Source organism: Plasmodium vivax, chromosome 12 (assembly GCF_000002415.2).
Source record: "Plasmodium vivax chromosome 12, whole genome shotgun sequence".
Taxonomy (NCBI): domain Eukaryota; phylum Apicomplexa; class Aconoidasida; order Haemosporida; family Plasmodiidae; genus Plasmodium; species Plasmodium vivax.
Genome location: NC_009917.1, coordinates 2426265 through 2442220, shown reverse-complemented (window position 1 = coordinate 2442220; position 15956 = coordinate 2426265). Strand labels below are relative to the sequence as shown.

General features: G+C 44.7%; 8 protein-coding genes across 8 annotated transcripts, besides 5 other annotated features; 4 read left to right on the top strand and 4 right to left on the bottom strand.

Annotated features, from left to right (window-relative positions):
• Window positions 1-328: 328 nt before the first annotated feature.
• Window positions 329-2415, top strand: PVX_118145 (40S ribosomal protein S2, putative). Its single transcript, XM_001615872.1, has 4 exons — window positions 329-613; window positions 970-1054; window positions 1208-1793; window positions 1946-2415. Exons 1-4 carry the CDS (start codon window positions 607-609, stop codon window positions 2090-2092), a joined length of 825 nt encoding a protein of 274 aa, XP_001615922.1. The 5' UTR covers window positions 329-606; the 3' UTR covers window positions 2093-2415.
• Window positions 2416-2648: 233 nt separating this feature from the next.
• PVX_118140 (hypothetical protein, conserved) lies at window positions 2649-4108 on the bottom strand. The gene is made up of 3 exons (XM_001615871.1): window positions 3539-4108; window positions 3199-3286; window positions 2649-3057 (listed from the first exon to the last, which is right to left on the bottom strand). Exons 1-3 carry the CDS (start codon window positions 3750-3752, stop codon window positions 2964-2966), a joined length of 396 nt encoding a protein of 131 aa, XP_001615921.1. The 5' UTR covers window positions 3753-4108; the 3' UTR covers window positions 2649-2963.
• A 37-nt stretch (window positions 4109-4145) lies between these two features.
• On the top strand, window positions 4146-6387 carry PVX_118135 (hypothetical protein, conserved). The gene is made up of 2 exons (XM_001615870.1): window positions 4146-4765; window positions 4920-6387. Exons 1-2 carry the CDS (start codon window positions 4601-4603, stop codon window positions 6345-6347), a joined length of 1593 nt encoding a protein of 530 aa, XP_001615920.1. The 5' UTR covers window positions 4146-4600; the 3' UTR covers window positions 6348-6387.
• Window positions 6388-6538: 151 nt separating this feature from the next.
• Window positions 6539-6569: a microsatellite.
• A 59-nt stretch (window positions 6570-6628) lies between these two features.
• Window positions 6629-6653: a microsatellite.
• Window positions 6654-7233: 580 nt separating this feature from the next.
• PVX_118130 (mitochondrial ribosomal protein S14 precursor, putative) lies at window positions 7234-8803 on the top strand. The gene is made up of 2 exons (XM_001615869.1): window positions 7234-7604; window positions 7833-8803. The coding sequence occupies exons 1-2, from the start codon at window positions 7419-7421 to the stop codon at window positions 7983-7985; spliced, it is 339 nt and encodes a 112-aa protein (XP_001615919.1). The 5' UTR covers window positions 7234-7418; the 3' UTR covers window positions 7986-8803.
• On the bottom strand, window positions 8216-10155 carry PVX_118125 (hypothetical protein). Its single transcript, XM_001615868.1, has 6 exons — window positions 9660-10155; window positions 9423-9491; window positions 9211-9308; window positions 9020-9080; window positions 8772-8919; window positions 8216-8497 (listed from the first exon to the last, which is right to left on the bottom strand). The coding sequence occupies exons 1-6, from the start codon at window positions 9903-9905 to the stop codon at window positions 8352-8354; spliced, it is 768 nt and encodes a 255-aa protein (XP_001615918.1). The 5' UTR covers window positions 9906-10155; the 3' UTR covers window positions 8216-8351.
• A 1723-nt stretch (window positions 10156-11878) lies between these two features.
• On the top strand, window positions 11879-12554 carry PVX_118120 (hypothetical protein, conserved; the record flags this gene model as incomplete). The annotated part of the gene is made up of 2 exons (XM_001615867.1): window positions 11879-11936; window positions 12172-12554. The coding sequence occupies 2 exons, from the start codon at window positions 11879-11881 to the stop codon at window positions 12552-12554; spliced, it is 441 nt and encodes a 146-aa protein (XP_001615917.1).
• Window positions 12555-12568: 14 nt separating this feature from the next.
• Window positions 12569-12593: a microsatellite.
• Window positions 12594-12707: 114 nt separating this feature from the next.
• PVX_118115 (hypothetical protein) lies at window positions 12708-14071 on the bottom strand. Its single transcript, XM_001615866.1, has 4 exons — window positions 13676-14071; window positions 13425-13517; window positions 13111-13186; window positions 12708-12962 (listed from the first exon to the last, which is right to left on the bottom strand). Exons 1-4 carry the CDS (start codon window positions 13794-13796, stop codon window positions 12893-12895), a joined length of 360 nt encoding a protein of 119 aa, XP_001615916.1. The 5' UTR covers window positions 13797-14071; the 3' UTR covers window positions 12708-12892.
• Window positions 12920-12947: a microsatellite.
• Window positions 14072-14372: 301 nt separating the features above from the next.
• Window positions 14373-14396: a microsatellite.
• Window positions 14397-14930: 534 nt separating this feature from the next.
• On the bottom strand, window positions 14931-15956 carry PVX_118110 (hypothetical protein, conserved; the record flags this gene model as incomplete). Its single annotated transcript, XM_001615865.1, has 1 exon — window positions 14931-15956. One exon carries the CDS (start codon window positions 15954-15956, stop codon window positions 14931-14933), a length of 1026 nt encoding a protein of 341 aa, XP_001615915.1.

Below are 15956 nucleotides of genomic sequence, written 5' to 3'. Positions count from 1 at the left end.
CTTGGGCAAATGCACAACAGGGAGGAAACCCCCAACCATATTATTGTGCAGCACAGCAGAGGTACCACTTTGTAGCCTTTTCTTTTGCCCCTCTATAAACACAATTTTGGTGAGCTTTCCACTTTTTCGTCGGGGCGGCGACATGTATACCCACGCAGGTATCAACTGCGAGGCGAAAAAATTTCCACGCAGCTAAGCAGCAACGCGAGCAGCGCGAACGGTCAATTAAAAAAAAAAAAACAATTAAGCAACACGCAACTGCGAACATTCCTGCGTATGAACTCCACAAAAAAAATTTAAAAAAAGGAACGATTCAAAAAGGGAACGAAATTTTTTTTTTCATTTCTGCTGAATCGCGTGAGAACAGCTATCGTAAGCAAAAACGCTCGTACTCGTATGCATCTTTTTTCTAAAGCATTAACGCAAACGTAAGAAAACGAATACCTGGCAGGCAGGGTTAAAAGGAGCGCAAACGCAAGTCGATAATTCTTCGCCTGCGTAAGAGGATACATACCATCCGCGCAACGTAGCAAGTAACGGCTTAACGAAGGTAGTTAAAATTAACACCCCAATTTTAACCATCCCAAGTGATATATAGCAAGCAACATGGAAGGTACTTTGCAATTGCTCTTTTTTGAAAAGGCGTTCCCATTTATGCCATCTTCCTCTGTGGCGTTTCATAATGTTTGCTAATAGAACGGGCGCGTCACTGCGCATGTACGTGCTTATGTGAATGAACTTTTGTGGATGTAAATCTGCTTGTTCGTATATGGGCATGCTCCTCGTGTACACCCTTACGCCGCACAAGCGGATGTAACGTGCCTGCTTGGGAAAATGGCTGAATACCTGCATTTGCTGCCGATTGACTTCCTCCCCAGCCGAGCTTTTTAGCAGCACGCCGAGGGGGCTACATCAAACGTACGCATGAACAGTGCCGCTAATGTTTTCTTTTTTCTTTCCACCTGATAGGAGATAGAGGAGGCTTTTCAAGAGGATTTGGAAGGGGCATGAGGGGCGCCAGAGGCGGCCGTGGCCGAGGACGAGGAAGAGGAAGGTAAGCCGCAATAAGAGAAGAGGGTTATGCGACGGAGCATGCACAAAATAAAGCGGCGCGCCCCACCTAGCCGCCTACATGCATGTGTTATGCGAACCCTGTTCCACCGCGCACGCGCACCTTTTCACCCCACCCGTTGTTGCCCCTTTGCAGAGGAAGAGGGTCCGCGGAAGACGACTTGAAGAACTGGGTACCCGTAACCAAGTTGGGACGTCTCGTCAAGGAAGGGAAAATTGTTTCCATCGAAGAAATTTATTTGCATTCCCTGCCCATTAAGGAGTATCAAATTATTGATTACTTCTTTCAGCCAGGAGAATGTGCTCACCCTTTGAAGGATGATGTGGTAAAAATTATGCCTGTACAGAAACAAACGCGTGCCGGACAGCGAACGAGATTTAAGGCATTTGTGGCCATTGGGGATGGAAATGGTCATTGTGGCTTAGGGGTAAAGTGCGCAAAGGAAGTGGCAACCGCCATTAGAGGTGCAATCATTGCTGCTAAGTTGTCCCTAATTCCGGTGAGAAGAGGATACTGGGGAAACAAAATCGGAGACCCCCACACGGTGCCAATGAAGGTTTCGGGAAAATGTGGTAGTGTTCGTATTCGCTTGGTGCCAGCTCCAAGGGGTACGCAGATCGTGGGTGCGCCAACGACGAAGAAGATGCTTAACTTTGCGGGCATTAAGGATTGCTTCTCCTCGTCTTGTGGAAAGACCAAAACGAGGGGCAACTTTTTAAGGGTAAGAATGGGGAAAACTTAAATAGGCAAACAGGGACGACGCACCACATTGTTGTGTTAATGGTCCACATAGCATACGCCCATGTAATTGCCTCTAATGCCCCCCCTCCTCATGTATCTCCCCTTTTCTTTTCCTTTTTTCCATTCTTGTAGGCCATTTTCAACGCCTTGAGCAAAACATACGGCTACTTAACTCCGGACCTATGGAAGGTAACCAAATTTGACAAGTCTCCCTATGAAGAATGGTCAGATTTTTTGGAGACCTACCAAAACATGAAAATCCAGAAGCAGACGCCCTAAACGGTTTGAAGGTACAAACATGCAGGTAGAAAGAATTGCCCAGTCGCTTTATTACCCAAAAGTTGCATTTCTGCGGAAAGCTTGCGCTTTTTAAGTGCAAAGAATGAAAAAGCGAAACCTTTGCTTATGCTATGGTGCGACTTCTGCTACGCCATTTTTTATTTTTTTCATATCACTTGTTTTTACCCAAACGAATGTTGCTTATTTTAAATTTTCATATTAAAAAGAAAAAAAATTGTGCAGGCGGATTTTTTTTTTTTTTTTTTAATAAACCAAAATGAAATAAAGCAAACATAGCAGTTCAAATTTTATGGTGATATATTTAAAAGGGTTTTATTTACGGAGGCACTTTTTACGCGGCAGAGTGGGAAGGAAATTTGGACGAAAGGGCCAAAATGTGCGTAAGCTTTTTTCTCCCCCTGTTTTGTTTCCATTACTCCGTGGAAGGATACGCCCCATGTGGAGTTTTACACTCCCCTTTTTGCAACATTTGCGGTTGAAGTATAGAGGGGAAATTTCACACAAATGTGTTAGCACATAAACGATGTTTCTTTTTAAAAAAAAAAAAATTGCAAACAGGTTGACTTGTTGCCCATATATCTGCTCAACCGATGCAGCAGCTTTGAAAAAATGTGAGTCAAATAACCGTCCACTTTGCTAAATGCAGAATGTGGGGGGAAAATATCCCGTCACACATTAACGACATAGTGGGATATGCCACATGAACGGGGGGCACTTTTAAAATGACTATTGTGTGGGGGGAAGCACTCCAACTGAATTGAACTCATCCGTAAGGGTTAAGTCCTTCCTGGGTGTTATCATCAAAATGTGTTTTTTTTTTTTTCTTCTTTTTTTTTAACCATGCGCCTCCTCAACACGTGGTTAACTTCCGCGGAACGTCATTCAGCAGCTTGCTTTCGAACCAGCTCTTCCCCGAGTTTTCGATATCCTCTTGGTACGTTTGTCTGCAAGTGGGGGGTTAAACGGGGGCGGCGTGAGGGAAAATGAGGGCAAACGGGAACAGTTGCGGGAAAATGGGAACAGTTGCAAGAAAGTGGCAACAGCTGCGCACCACTGCGGTCACTGCGCACAGCGGACACTCTTACCTAAAGTGAGCGGCCACCTTCTTCTCCTTTTCCTTCATTTTCTGATTCATCTGTTTTATCCTTCTCTTTAACAGCTCCTTAAACGAGTCTATCGCGGAAAAGAAAAAAAAAAAAAAAAAGGAATAAAAAGGGAATAAATATTATGAACAGGCAATGTAAAAAAAAAAAAAAAATGTGCTACGCGTTTGCATTCCTCATTGTATACACGCCTATCCCCCATGGGCAAAAATCCTTTAACACATAATTTGGCGCAACCATTACGATAAAAGAGTAAAAGCGCGTTGTTATTTCTCGCAGCTGGAGGTCTTTTTTTTGTTCTTTTTTTTTTTTCCTATTTTACCTGTTTGGTTTTCTCCCTCATCGGTCGTTTTTTCATTTTCTATGCTTAACTCGAACGGCTTTATTGCTTCCTTGGTTTTAAAGGGGTTAAAGCTCAGTCGGTCTTCCTCCTCTTGGCTAACGACGTTTTGTTCTCTGCTTCTTTTTTTGGTTGTGCCATTTTGGGGGCCCTTCTCCTTTGCGATTGTTTTCTTTTTGGTCCTTTTCAACGCCATTCTGAATTTGATTAAGCTTCTGGCAGGGCAGCTAAACAAAGTGAAGTCATTTTTCCTTCTCGTCCTTTTGCGGGCGCGCTGTTCGTTTTTGCATACGTACGGTAAGGGTTAAGTAGATAAGCGTAATATAGTATTGTCACTATGAGGGAATGGTTTGCGACGTGCCTACTGACCTGGCGAGGATAAACTTCCCCTTTTCGTGCCTCCTCAAATTACCGCCAGAACACCGCAGCGACGTTTTTTCGGGCAATTTTTTATTTCCAATTTGCGGGATGGAAAAAAAAAAAAAAAAGAACATATCAACATATGAACATATGAACGTATGAACAATGCTTTGCTAGCAATTTATAGCGCACAAAAAAAAAAAAAAAAAAATTCCCCTCAAAATAGTGCAGGCGCCAAATTGTTTTGCCATGTCCGTATGGTTTTGCTTACATCGATTAGCGCTCGCGTATTGTACTTCCGGCAGTCTGCATTTGGAGAATTTTTTACCGTTTTGGTCCCTCCTCACATTTGCGTTCTCCTCCTTGGCTTTTCCCCCCTCGCGTGACTTTATATGTTAACATTTTTGCGTACTTCCTCGGGAATTACTATTTTGCATCCATTTTTATGTTCCCATTCTCCGTCGGTTTTTCTCCCCGCCGCGAGCCATTTGAACAATTTTTCGGCACAGTTTAGCCCTCTTTGTGCGGTCGAACGTATGCAACGCCTCCCCCACCGTTCTTCCCCACCAATAGAATTGCAACGTTGCGCTAAGGACGAATTCACCATGCGAGGGAAACCCGAATGCAGGCGTGCCGAAACAGAGTGACAACCCCGCGACTGCCACTTGAACGGAAGAGCGCAAAATGGGGGAGCCACAGGAACCCCTGAAGTTCTCCGACTTCACCCTGTCCAAATATGGCAACAAGCGAATCAGGATAAACAAACCGGATGGAGATGTGAAATATTTGATTTCCCGTTTTACGGACAATCGGGAGATTAGCAAGTTGGCCGGCCCGGTGACGTTCATCGTAAGGGGGGCAGCGGTTGGCCGCGCCCCAGGTTAAACCTGGGCTGGACGGCTAGCCAGAAATGCAGCGCACACGGCGAAGTGCACACTTCACAGTTTGCACTCCACACGTTTCGCTCTTTCCCCCCCTTTTTCCCTTCCCCCCCCCGCGCCAGTCCAAAGACCAGCATGGCGAAAGCCCCGCGCCGAACGACAAAAACAACAACGCCTTCTATTGGCTGCTAAAAAACCCGTCGAGCGAAAAGGCAAAGCCAAATCACAAGCCGTACATGTCCAAAAAGTGCAACATGGACACGGATGTATTTTTTGTGCTAATGGAAAATGAAGAGTACTCGGATATTTACCCCATCTCCAGTTGGCACGTCTTCGAACCGGACCTGTCGGCCAAAACGTTGAGCAAGTTTAACGTAGATAATAACCCGGAAGAAAAGCTAAAAGCAGAACAGAACAACAGAAGGTTAGATGACATTATTGAAAGGCTAAAAAATAAAGAAGAAGTTATGAAGGTAAATTCCAAAGTGAGAGAAGAAGGAAATAAAAAAAAAAAAAAAAAAAAAAAAATTATAAATTCAGACTCATCTTATTCATCCGATGAAGATGACGATTTAGGGTTAAAAAGACAAGAAAAAAAAAGATTAAAAAATTTATACAAATTAAGAATGAGAGAAAATCAGGACGAAATTGATTACGTCGATTCTGCTCTCTCCATCACGGCCTTAAGAAAAAGTAAAGTCAACTGGGATTACAGCAATGATGGGAAGAAAAGCGATGATGAAGATATAAATATGGAGGACTCTGGGCAGGAAGAATTTGATGATGATGACAATAATGATGAAAATGAAGATTCGGAAAACAACTCAGATAATGACCTCTCTCGATTGACGACTTACGGACAGACTATGAAGTCTCTGCTGAAGCAACAAGTGCATGATGAGGAGGATGATGAACTGAAGCAGTACTCCGATGATGATGAGGATGATGAGGATGACGACGATGAAGAGGAGGAGGAGGAAGATGGAGAGGAAGAGGAGAATGACAAAGCTGATGACGGAACTGTAAACATGGCCAAGAAAAATCTAGCCGCCAAAAAAAGAATGCTAAAAAGAGAGGCACAGAAGAAGGTCAAAAAAGGTGGTGCCACGAACAGGCCGCAAAAGGATAAGCGCCACGTACAAGAGGATGACGAGGAGGAGGACGACGATGAGGAGGACGATGAGGAGGACGATGAGGAGGATGAAGACGATTACCAGGGGGACAAAAAAATCTCCCCAAACAAAAAGCAACCCCTGCAGAATGCCAAAACTAACAGCATCAACGAATTCATTAAGGAAAAAATTAAAAACAAGGAACTACAAATAAAGGAAGAAAACTGCGCGAAAATTTTACTAAAGCTGATTGAAAAAAACAATGGCAGGATGGACATCTTGACTCTCCTAGACGTTTTAAACATAAAGGAAAAAAACCAGAGCTTCCTAATCGTCCAGAAGTGCATAAAAAACCTGTGCAACATTAGCTCGCAGACGGTTAACAACAAGAAGGTGAAGATGGTATCCGTGAAGCCGAGGTTTGCCCCCAAGAAGTAGCTGCTTCACGCGGTGACGTGGGTGGGCAGCCAGCCGATTGGCCCTCGTCTCCGCTCGGACGCCCCGTCCTAGCAATGCACCTGCGTGTGCAAGTATATATGTGTGTACAGCGGCATGATGAGGCGTGCCCCCTGCAGAGTTGCGCAAAAATTTGATCACCCGGCCCGCGTTTTTTCGCGCTACGTGATAGTAATAATTTGCGAAAAAAAAATTTTTTTTTGTATCACTCCAAAAGAATACTTCTTTTTTTTTTCCAAAAAATTGGAGAATAAACCTTTTAGCTTTCCCATTCTGTGCAGTGTGCACATGGCAGGGAAACCGCATGGCGGAGGGCTTCCCCCACCAGCGTAAAAGGACAAACCGCCGTCCAACTGTTAACCCTTTTCTGCGACCCCGTGTTTGTGTTCAGCATATGGTTAGGTGTATGATGGGCCCGCAGTCCACCTCTGCCATTCTCTTACGTGTGTATTCCCAGTTGAGAAGTTACTCCGCCGGTTGTTAATGCTAAGCGGTTCACAGGTGCTCAATATGCTAGTCCGCTTTTGTAGGAGGGGGACCTCCAAATGAGCTGCACAACCCCATGACAGGGGTGAGCAAAACGGAAAAAAGGGGAAGCATACCGCTTGGAGATTTATCCCCTTTCGCAGGAAAAATCACCATTCATTTATGCCTCTTCCAATTGGAGCGTTAACGCGAAGGGGGTAGTTCCTCACCCGCCGTAGCGCAACCGCTTGTTCATATGCGCGTCATCACTATGGCATCGCTTTCTTTTTCGCGCGGTGCTCGGAATGTCCCCCCCGAGGGCGCCTTCACACATCGTTCCTTCTGCATGAGCATTTAAAAAAAAAAAAAAAAAAAAAAATCCCCTACAGGGTGCACACTTTTTAGCCATTTTGTTTTCCTCCCTATTGGACCCATTTTAGGCGAGTCACCCCAAGCAGGTAATCCACCTGTGAACGACCAACTTTCACATTTTTTCTTCTTTTTTTTTGGCCCATATGAGATAGCCCTGCTCTGCTACTTGAGCAAGGCAAGCCGCAACGCTCCCCCATCGTCTTACAAGCAGCAAACATGGCAGCAAGAAACCCGGGGCCCTACCTGAACCAAGTGCCACTGGGCTTCCCCAGTTACAACAGGAAAGTGTTCAGGGACATTCTGGCGAGGCGCGCCTTCATGGAGTCCGAAGTCAACACGCGGGTTTACAAAAATGTGTTTGACAACCTGGGATTTAAGGGGCAAATAAGGGTCAACAACAAGGTAGGCGCGGCAGAGGAGCAGCAGTTGCGTGGAAGAAGCGCCGATTTGCAAGTGCAGCTCCCCCGCACGGGTGTCTTAAACCGACCGGCTAACAACCACAAACGCAGGGCTCATCATGCATGGCCCCCTTTTGTTGGAAAATTCACCCCATTCTGCACTTGCATACCTTGCTTCGTTTAATTTATCCCGCATGTATTTGTTGCACCTTTTTTTCGCCGCCACCCCCAGGTCGGAGTTAACCGGATACGCATGAGGTGCATACAAGGCGGGTACTCTAGAGGAATTTACAAATTCACGAGGATGGCGAAAATGGCTTTTTTTCAAACGGCAAGAGAAGGGTGGTTAAAAAAGTATGGCTATCGACCTGACCTGTTCAGGTAAAAACGGGGGAGAAAAAGTCACGTCTTCCTCTCGCACGAAAGGGGTTATTACTACGCCAAAAGGGGCACCTTAAAAAAGGCGTGATGCTTCGCACACACAGGTGTTTGCACTTATGCGTTACTTTATTTTTGGCAAGAGAGAAACTCGGCTAGGCGCGCTTTTTCTCCCCGTCCATGTTTTTCACCGATGGTTAGGCGAACTCAATTTGGAAGTACGCACGTTGTTGGCATCCAGTGGGGGGCAACGTAAAAAAAAAAAAAAACACAAAACAGAAAATAACATAGTACGGTATAGCATAGCACTGATTAACACAACGTAGCGTAGCTTAACATATTCAAACGAATGGAAGACGCCCACTACCAGCGCTCACCCTGGAGACAAACACTTCGCCTCGCTAACCCCTTGGAGAAACGACTTTTCATTTCCCCATACCCCGTACCGTTGGTTGAGGCTCCTCACGAATTCGATCAGGCTTGGCTGTGAGAGCAGCGCACGCTGCAGGTCCTCGTTGACTGCAGTGGGGAACAGGCGCCAAGTAAAGGCAGATTCACACACAAGGGGGGAAGCTCAAATGAAGGAGATTTGCACCAAAAGGAGGGGGCCCACGTGAGGGGAGCTCCGCACAAAATGGGCGAAGAAATGAACCCCGCTCGCCCCTCATCACCATTTTCCTTTATCGATCTTTTTCAAACTCGCCGAATGGTGCAATGTGGGGGGAACTTTTTCGTGCCCCCCCCTTCTGGCACTCTTAACGAAAGGTTGCCTTTAAAACCTCGCCTCGCTTACATTTCGACGGAAGGGAGTAAAGTATAGACAGAATGGAAAAGCACAAGCAGTCGAAGTAGCAGACGTCGCGTCCTTCCCCAGTGGAATTGTCGCCACTGCATAGGACCTCCTCCAAGATGCTTAAAATTTTCTTCAGCCTGGTTATATTCTGCAAAAAAAAAGGGGGGAAAAATCCACGCGATGTTTACACTTCACTTTTTTTTGCATCTCTCCCCAAACATTATCCTCATTTAGTGTGGCGGGCTGACCAAATTGTGGTTATCCAGCCCAGTCATTTGGCACTTTTCGTAGTTTTCCCGTCTTAGTCTTCTGCGAAAGAGAAAAAAAAATTAAGCAGCCGTTAATGCATTTTTCGGAACACACACGTGCAGATTTGTTACGTCTGTGCACGTCTGTTCAGCCGAGTGAGAAGCTGCCACACATGATCCAACTGCTTTACCTCGTCAGATAAATATAGTACAAACAGAAGAACCTATCTTTGTAAATCTTTTTGGTAAAGTTGTGGTAAATCTCGTCATCCACCCAAAGGAAGTACTCCTGCGAAGGGTGCATTGCGAGAGGGGGGTACTGAAAAAATCTGGAAAAGGGGGAGGGGAAAATATCTTCCATAAAAATGGCCCCCTCGCCACAGAGCTAAATGGGTAGACGTACCAAAATTGCCTTCAGCTCGTTTACTACACCAAAGTAGGGTTCATACGCAATCGAGTCAAACAGGTAAACCTGAAAGGGGGGGAGATAGATATACAGATAGAAAGACAGATCGGGTTTAATAGCATACACTTCGGATGAGGAGGGGCAAAAGAAAACAGAACACTTCTACATTCGCGCATGCGGTGAGCCCCTCTCTGCAGGCTGCATAAACGGCATCCCACTCAAATACATTTTAACATTTTTCATGTAGTCGATAATTTCTTCTCCAAAGAGGATATTCCCCTCCAGTGTGTTAAAGGCGTAGGGGTAAGACCCATAACTGCTGAAGGGGTGTGCCTCCCCCACCAGGTGAACGAAAGGGCAATTTAAAACAGTTTTCAAAAAAAGCAGTTGGACGGTTAAGCAGTCTATAAAAAATTCACCAACACCTTTTATAGAACAGTGGTGGTAATGAACGATCAACTTTTGGGGAATATGAACCATCCTTCTTTTCTGCTCAGCGTATCTGCTTTTTTTTTTTTTTTTTTTTTCTCAAATATTTTCCACGCTTTAGGATGTTCACGGGTGGAAAAAAAGTTAAAACATCATGTCATAGTAACTACACTCCTTTTTTTTTTTAATACTTCAAAGAGTTCGGTTTTCAAAACGGGTGTGGCGCATCAAATAGGCGTACATTTTGCTGAACATGCTGTTAAGTCCACGTGAGGGAATGATACAATCACACAGGGAGTGCAGCAGTGCGGTTTATCTTTCTCTTGTTTAACCCTCCACGGATGCCCATTTAGCGTATCTTTTATCACACTTTTTTTTGACGTTTTTCCAAGGGGAGGCAGTTTATTTATGTCCCTTTTGTGAAAAATGCGACGGAAGAGGGGGGTGGCGGAACGTACACTGGGATGAATCTTTTTCTAAAAGGGGGTCTCAAGTCAGATAAGGAGGCGAAAAAAAAAAAAAAAAAAAAAATCGCTAAGTGTTATATACCAATAAATAAAAAAAGGATAAAATTTGAACCCTCTTATGTCACATTTTGAGAAAAAAAAAAACTCGAATTTTTAAACATCACTCTGGCAGGAAATACGACGCCCCCCTTTTTCTAATCTTCCCCAATGCAACACTTTTTTAGCCCCCTAAATTACCCCCAACTGGGAAAAAAAATCGAAAGGCATTTACCAAATGCGTAATAAAAGCGATATGTGTATGATTTCCAGGGCTTCGTCTTTATATGTACACCGTCCATCACTCATTTGCGATGTTAAAAAGCGTATAGGAAGTTTTCCTTGTGCGGCGGCGCCGACCCAAAATTGTGAACGCGAAATCGGCGAACTGCGGATAGAGTCACCGTATGTTTTAAATAACTCCGTTTTGCTCATCTACACACGTTTCTCATTTTGGTGGGAGGGCCCTTCCCTTTTCATTTTAATTTTGTATAACGGAATAAATGTGAAAGGGGTAGACATGAACATATGAGCTGTGTCACCATGATGCCACTCCCTTACCAAACGTGAGTACACCTTATCCGGGGGACTCTTCCACTTAGTCACCACCCATTTAGCAGTAAGCGGGTTACCCCTTTTTATCACCCCAATTGTGTGCCTTTTTTTTTTTCCCAACTTTTTACCTACTAAGTGGGAGAATAGGAAATATTCACCACGGAAAACTCACATGCGCGAATTTATCCAAAATGTCTTTTTAAAGTATCGTAGTGAGTAGCAAATAGGTAGACTATGCTCTTGACACACACAAAATGGTGCCCCCCTGTTGGGTTTTAATGGCTACCCCTTTGTCACACACACAGAAGGAAGAAAAAAAAAAAAAAAAAAAAAAAGCTATTTATTTGGCTTCTTTACAAACAGGCAAGGTGAAAAAAAAAAATTAAGTCGCTTTCCAAATTTCTTTTTGGCTGTTTATACCCCGTGCACACGCCGTATGTTCCATTTTGGCTGTTTGGAAAAAAAAAAAAAAAATAAACGCAACAAAATAGCTAGAAAAAAATATGAACGTTCAGGTAAACCCATTCGTTATGTTCCAACTCGACTGTTACGAATGTGTCTATTTTTTCAAGTCGACTAGCACAGCAGATCAAAAAATACAACCCCACGTTTTGCAAAATATATGCTGTTTTGAGTTGTTCTTTTAAGTTGTTATTTTACGGCTGTTCTAATTTTTGCTCTGAGCGCATAATTACCGAGATGCATTTACACCTGTTGACTCCTTACGCATGTACATCTTCTTTGAGGCGTTCTTTTTAACTCCCACGTAGAGGACTTCCCCTTCAATTTCGCCTTCTACCGCTGTGGAGTGAAGAAGCGTCGCCCTTATCCTCTCCCCTCCCACAGAGCAGCAACAATAACAACATCGCAGCTACAACGGCGCATCCACAACAATCATAAGATAACGAAAAAACTGTCCCTCCTCGGTGCCGCACTCCCATTTTTACCACCTTTTCGACCGCCAAGATGAACTTGTTCAGGAAGTCTATATGCTCAGTTTGCAACTCCTGCAAATGCTGCTGCGGTAAGGATAGCAACTTAGCAGACGGGGAGGCGTCCCAACGACTCGCCTCACGGCCCATCTGTGTGTTCGTCCGTCTGCATGTATTAGTGTGCAACTTCTCCGCTTGCATGTGTGTACATATGTATATATATATATACATATGTGCTATCGCGAGCGCTCCTTTGCCTTGGCCGCCCGATGAACACCCAGCCCCGCCGTGTGTGCATACCCTCCACCCACCTTAATTTCCCATCAGAAAAGGAAGAAATAAAAATCACTGAGAGGACCTACACGTACAACGAACTGGACGCACTCCGCAGTAAGGAGGAACCCACCACTTTCCCCTGCATACCAACGGAACGCATCGTATTAAATTCTTTCGACAATCCTCCTCTGTACTACCATCAGATAGATAGCGAGTTTTACGCAAAGGACATTCTGTACGACGTGCCCCTCATAAGTTACGCGCAGGGGCCCTTCTACGAAAAGATGCCTGACTTAAGAGATAATCAAAAGTATCAATTGCCGACCATCAGTTATGTGTCCGATCCGGTGTACCTCCGACGGAGGCAGAAGTGCGCCCTGTCTGACATTACAAAATCGGTTTGTTGCAACTCTTGCGAGTGTAAGTGCAGTTAAGCAGCACATGTGCGTTTGCACTTCCTTTTGCAAGAAGTAGCAAAAGGGGGGTCTCTTTTGTGCACCTGACTGGGTTTACGCAGCATGTCTAGCACACCGCCTGCCATTATTTTGCTTCTTTGCATGTTTGTTTGCTTTTTTTTTTTTTTTTTTTTCTTTACCAACCTCGAGCCACCCGCAAAATAAACAAATTGATGAGTTACAAAATAGTTAACAAAAGAAAAAAACACTAACAAGTGGTGGAAAGCACACCCACGGGAAGATCCACACATGGGGGGAAATACCCATTCGGGAGGTGCTCCCCACGAGAGCACTGATATGGTCTTTAGTCCACCACGTCAGGCACTATTGAGAAGGTTTCCCCTCTTCAGTTCATGTCCACAGCCTGCTATATCGAAATATTTTACTCTAAAAAAAAAAAAAAAAAAAAAAGGGAGGGGAAAAAAAAGTTATAGTAGAAAAATGGGAATGCAAAAAGGGGAAGAGGTGACTACAAAAAAAAAAGACCTCCTTATGAACTTATATTTTCGTAAATTCGCATTCCTGTGAGGGATACTTGACAGAGGCATGCTTGATGAACTCGCAACTCGTGCACATCACTTTCCCGTAGGTGTCTCCGACCCAACCACAGCCTGTTGCGAAAGGGGGGCAACCGCCGCTCGAGCATCAAAGTGGGGGGGTGCACACGTACAAGCGTGCAAATGTACACATATATATGCACACACTGGGGATGCTACCCACGGAGGGCACTGCCTCGTAAGCGGTCAATTTTTAAAAGCTCCCACTTCGGATGTGTGAAGGCATGTGTAGACCCCACTGGGAGCGTTAAATGCAAAATGAAAAAAGGGACGAGTGGAGGCTCAGACATACCTGTGCTTGGATTGCTGCAGTCGCAGAGTCTGCAGTATACGCTGTCGCTGGGGTCATTCCCCCTCATCGTGCGTTGGAAATTATTTTCGCAGCCTGTAAAAAGGATGTCGGCGCGGGAAAAGGGGAGAGGAAAATGGTGGCAGAGGTGGTAGTGGAGGCTACAGTGGAAACGGAGGCAACAGTGACAACAACAGACTCAGCGACAGCGACACCGAAATGCGACCGCGACGGCGGGAACTCCTCTGGGGGACCATCTCGCGTGGGGCGGCAGCATCTCCCGCACAGGTCAGTTGTGCACATGTGGCACAGTCCTACGTCGCGGCTCGTAGCGAAAAACAAGGCGGTGAGCGTGAGCAAAAGCATTCGCTTCATTTTGAGCCGTCAGTTTTGGGGGTCAAATTTGACTTGGGAAGTGTATCGCTAAAGCGGGAGCGAGGAAAAAGGGCCACCCTTAGGAGGAGCACGCATCTGAATTAGCAGACCAGTATATATATATGTGTGTGTTTGTATGCGTGGGCAACTGCGCTGTGTCTACTTTGGCGTGGAATGTGTTCGCAATGGCACAGCTAATCGTACAGCTAATTGCACAACTGCCCTTCAAGAAAAAAAAAAAAATGCCCGCGCTTGTGTGTACCCACCTTTGCAACGAATTTAAATAGCTTTTTTTTTTTTTTTTTTTTTTTTCTGGCCAACACTGCATAATAAAAGTGTGTATGCACATTAGTGAGGACCCGCGAGTTGGCAGTTTTGCCTAATTTTTCTTCTGAGCAAATGCTACGCCATTTTTTTTTTGCAAAACGCCTCCACTTGAACTATGCTGAGGGCATGATTATTCCTCACTAAATGGGTGATGCGAAAAAACCACGAGGGGGACATCCAAAATGCTGCTCACCATTTCGTACGTGCAATGTAGATCCACTGTTGTGAAGACCATATGGGATGTACCATCTCGGCCGGGGGAAAAAAACAACGGCGCGGGGAAGAAGAGGCCTGCCCCTTTTTGGAAGGCTACTCGAAGTGGACACGCGGGGGGGTCAGGAGTAACGCAATATGGAAGTAGAAACTTGCTCGCATAATCGTATACACCACGCGGTGTGCAATTGAAAGTACGGGGAGGGTAAGTTTCCCCTTCGCATTAGCTGCCCCTCCACGCCATACACGCGAACGTACACATTGCATGTTTTTTTTTTTTCTTTTTTTTCACAAAGGGGTGAATAATTCTCACATATCGAAAGTTGCATTTAAAAGGGAAAAAAAAAAAAAAAAAAAAAAAAAAATTCACATGAATGGCGCGTTGCCATGAAAAAAAGGAGGGGGAGGGAATCCTATCCCCCAATTGGAGCCGCGGATATAAATCACATCAGATGGGGCGAATTCCCCACGGTGATCAAAGACACAGATGGATGAGCCTTCACCGACGCGTCGCAGTGGGGTTACACACTCGCTGGGTTAGGCGGTTTCTATCCTGAAATATATATATATATATATGTGTGTGTGGGGGTCCCCTCAGAGGTAGGCGCGGCCCCGTGTGAGGTTCCAATACTTGACAAACTTCTCCAGCAAGTCCGCTTTCACATTCACGAGGGTGCCGCCCGTGGGCTTCATGAGGCCCATGAGGCTCCTCAAGTAGTGCACAAGCTCATCGCAGTGGGAGAAGTCAAATTCGCGTAACGATTCGGCAATGTCCTTTTCGCTCAGCCACACAATTTTAATTTTATTATATATATTAAAACAGAGAAGGATGATATGAAGGACGGGATTGAAAACGGTATGAGGAGAGGTGTAGAAGAGACTCCACTTCTTGGGAATTAAACTTGTTTCGTAAGTAAAAGCGATCAAATTGCATTTATTTTTAATAACATATTCTGAGTGTGTAAAAATTTCATTTTTCCAAAGGAGAATACAGGAGCCGTTGCTTTTCATTCCCTCTGGAAATATAACAACTGATTTTATTTTTTTATTCTTCGCGAAGACATGTACTTGTTCCAGATTTTTAAATTCTCCTTTTTTGTTTGGAAGGGAAAATTGCAGAGATAGCTTTATTAAGTCAAAAAAAAAAACGGGGGAGAGACTTCCATTTTTGTTAATAATAACAAACAGCGGATTGAGACGATATGCTAAATATAAAATGTCCACGAAGGAGGTGAAGTTGGAGAGATATATGTGGCCATAGTCATCATAACTGAAGGGGATCTTCTTCTTCATACATTTTATTTTCACTCTCTTATGGCTAGCATACTCCTCATCCATGTAGAAGAAGCCCAAATAAAACAGCAACAGCCGGCAGTAAATGCCCTGTATTATTTGGTAGAAAAAATCCTTAACGCATTGGAATATGAAGAGGTTCACTAGACTGTTTAGGAAGATCATAAAAATCAACGTCAGGGAGAGGAAGCAGAAGCGGCACAGCACCAGTGGGAAGAGCAGAAACTTTAGAAGCTTCTCGTGGACGCTCAATTTGTTATTCACCCATACGGGCAAAAATGGGTTTATTCCTGTGGCTGCGTCTGCGAACTCGCGGTACTTTTCCAT

Excerpts from the sequence above, each read along its gene's own strand:
- PVX_118115 (XM_001615866.1), bottom strand. The coding sequence starts at position 13,796 with ATGAAGCGAATGCTTTTGCTCACGCTCACCGCCTTGTTTTTCGCTACG. Across the intron at positions 13,518-13,675 it reads CTGCCGCCCCACGCGAGATG|GCTGCGAAAATAATTTCCAA; the intron begins GTCCCCCAGAGG and ends TCCTTTTTACAG. Across the intron at positions 13,187-13,424 it reads CTGCAGCAATCCAAGCACAG|GCTGTGGTTGGGTCGGAGAC; the intron begins GTATGTCTGAGC and ends CTTTCGCAACAG.
- PVX_118130 (XM_001615869.1), top strand. The coding sequence starts at position 7,419 with ATGGCAGCAAGAAACCCGGGGCCCTACCTGAACCAAGTGCCACTGGGC. Across the intron at positions 7,605-7,832 it reads AAATAAGGGTCAACAACAAG|GTCGGAGTTAACCGGATACG; the intron begins GTAGGCGCGGCA and ends CGCCACCCCCAG.
- PVX_118125 (XM_001615868.1), bottom strand. The coding sequence starts at position 9,905 with ATGGTTCATATTCCCCAAAAGTTGATCGTTCATTACCACCACTGTTCT. Across the intron at positions 9,081-9,210 it reads TACTATATTTATCTGACGAG|AAGACTAAGACGGGAAAACT; the intron begins GTAAAGCAGTTG and ends TCTCTTTCGCAG. Across the intron at positions 8,920-9,019 it reads GGCTGGATAACCACAATTTG|AATATAACCAGGCTGAAGAA; the intron begins GTCAGCCCGCCA and ends TTTTTTTTGCAG.
- PVX_118145 (XM_001615872.1), top strand. Across the intron at positions 1,055-1,207 it reads CGAGGACGAGGAAGAGGAAG|AGGAAGAGGGTCCGCGGAAG; the intron begins GTAAGCCGCAAT and ends GCCCCTTTGCAG. Across the intron at positions 1,794-1,945 it reads CGAGGGGCAACTTTTTAAGG|GCCATTTTCAACGCCTTGAG; the intron begins GTAAGAATGGGG and ends CCATTCTTGTAG.
- PVX_118140 (XM_001615871.1), bottom strand. The coding sequence starts at position 3,752 with ATGGCGTTGAAAAGGACCAAAAAGAAAACAATCGCAAAGGAGAAGGGC. Across the intron at positions 3,287-3,538 it reads TGAGGGAGAAAACCAAACAG|ACTCGTTTAAGGAGCTGTTA; the intron begins GTAAAATAGGAA and ends TTTCCGCGATAG. Across the intron at positions 3,058-3,198 it reads AAGGTGGCCGCTCACTTTAG|ACAAACGTACCAAGAGGATA; the intron begins GTAAGAGTGTCC and ends CCCCACTTGCAG.
- PVX_118135 (XM_001615870.1), top strand. The coding sequence starts at position 4,601 with ATGGGGGAGCCACAGGAACCCCTGAAGTTCTCCGACTTCACCCTGTCC. Across the intron at positions 4,766-4,919 it reads CCGGCCCGGTGACGTTCATC|TCCAAAGACCAGCATGGCGA; the intron begins GTAAGGGGGGCA and ends CCCCCGCGCCAG.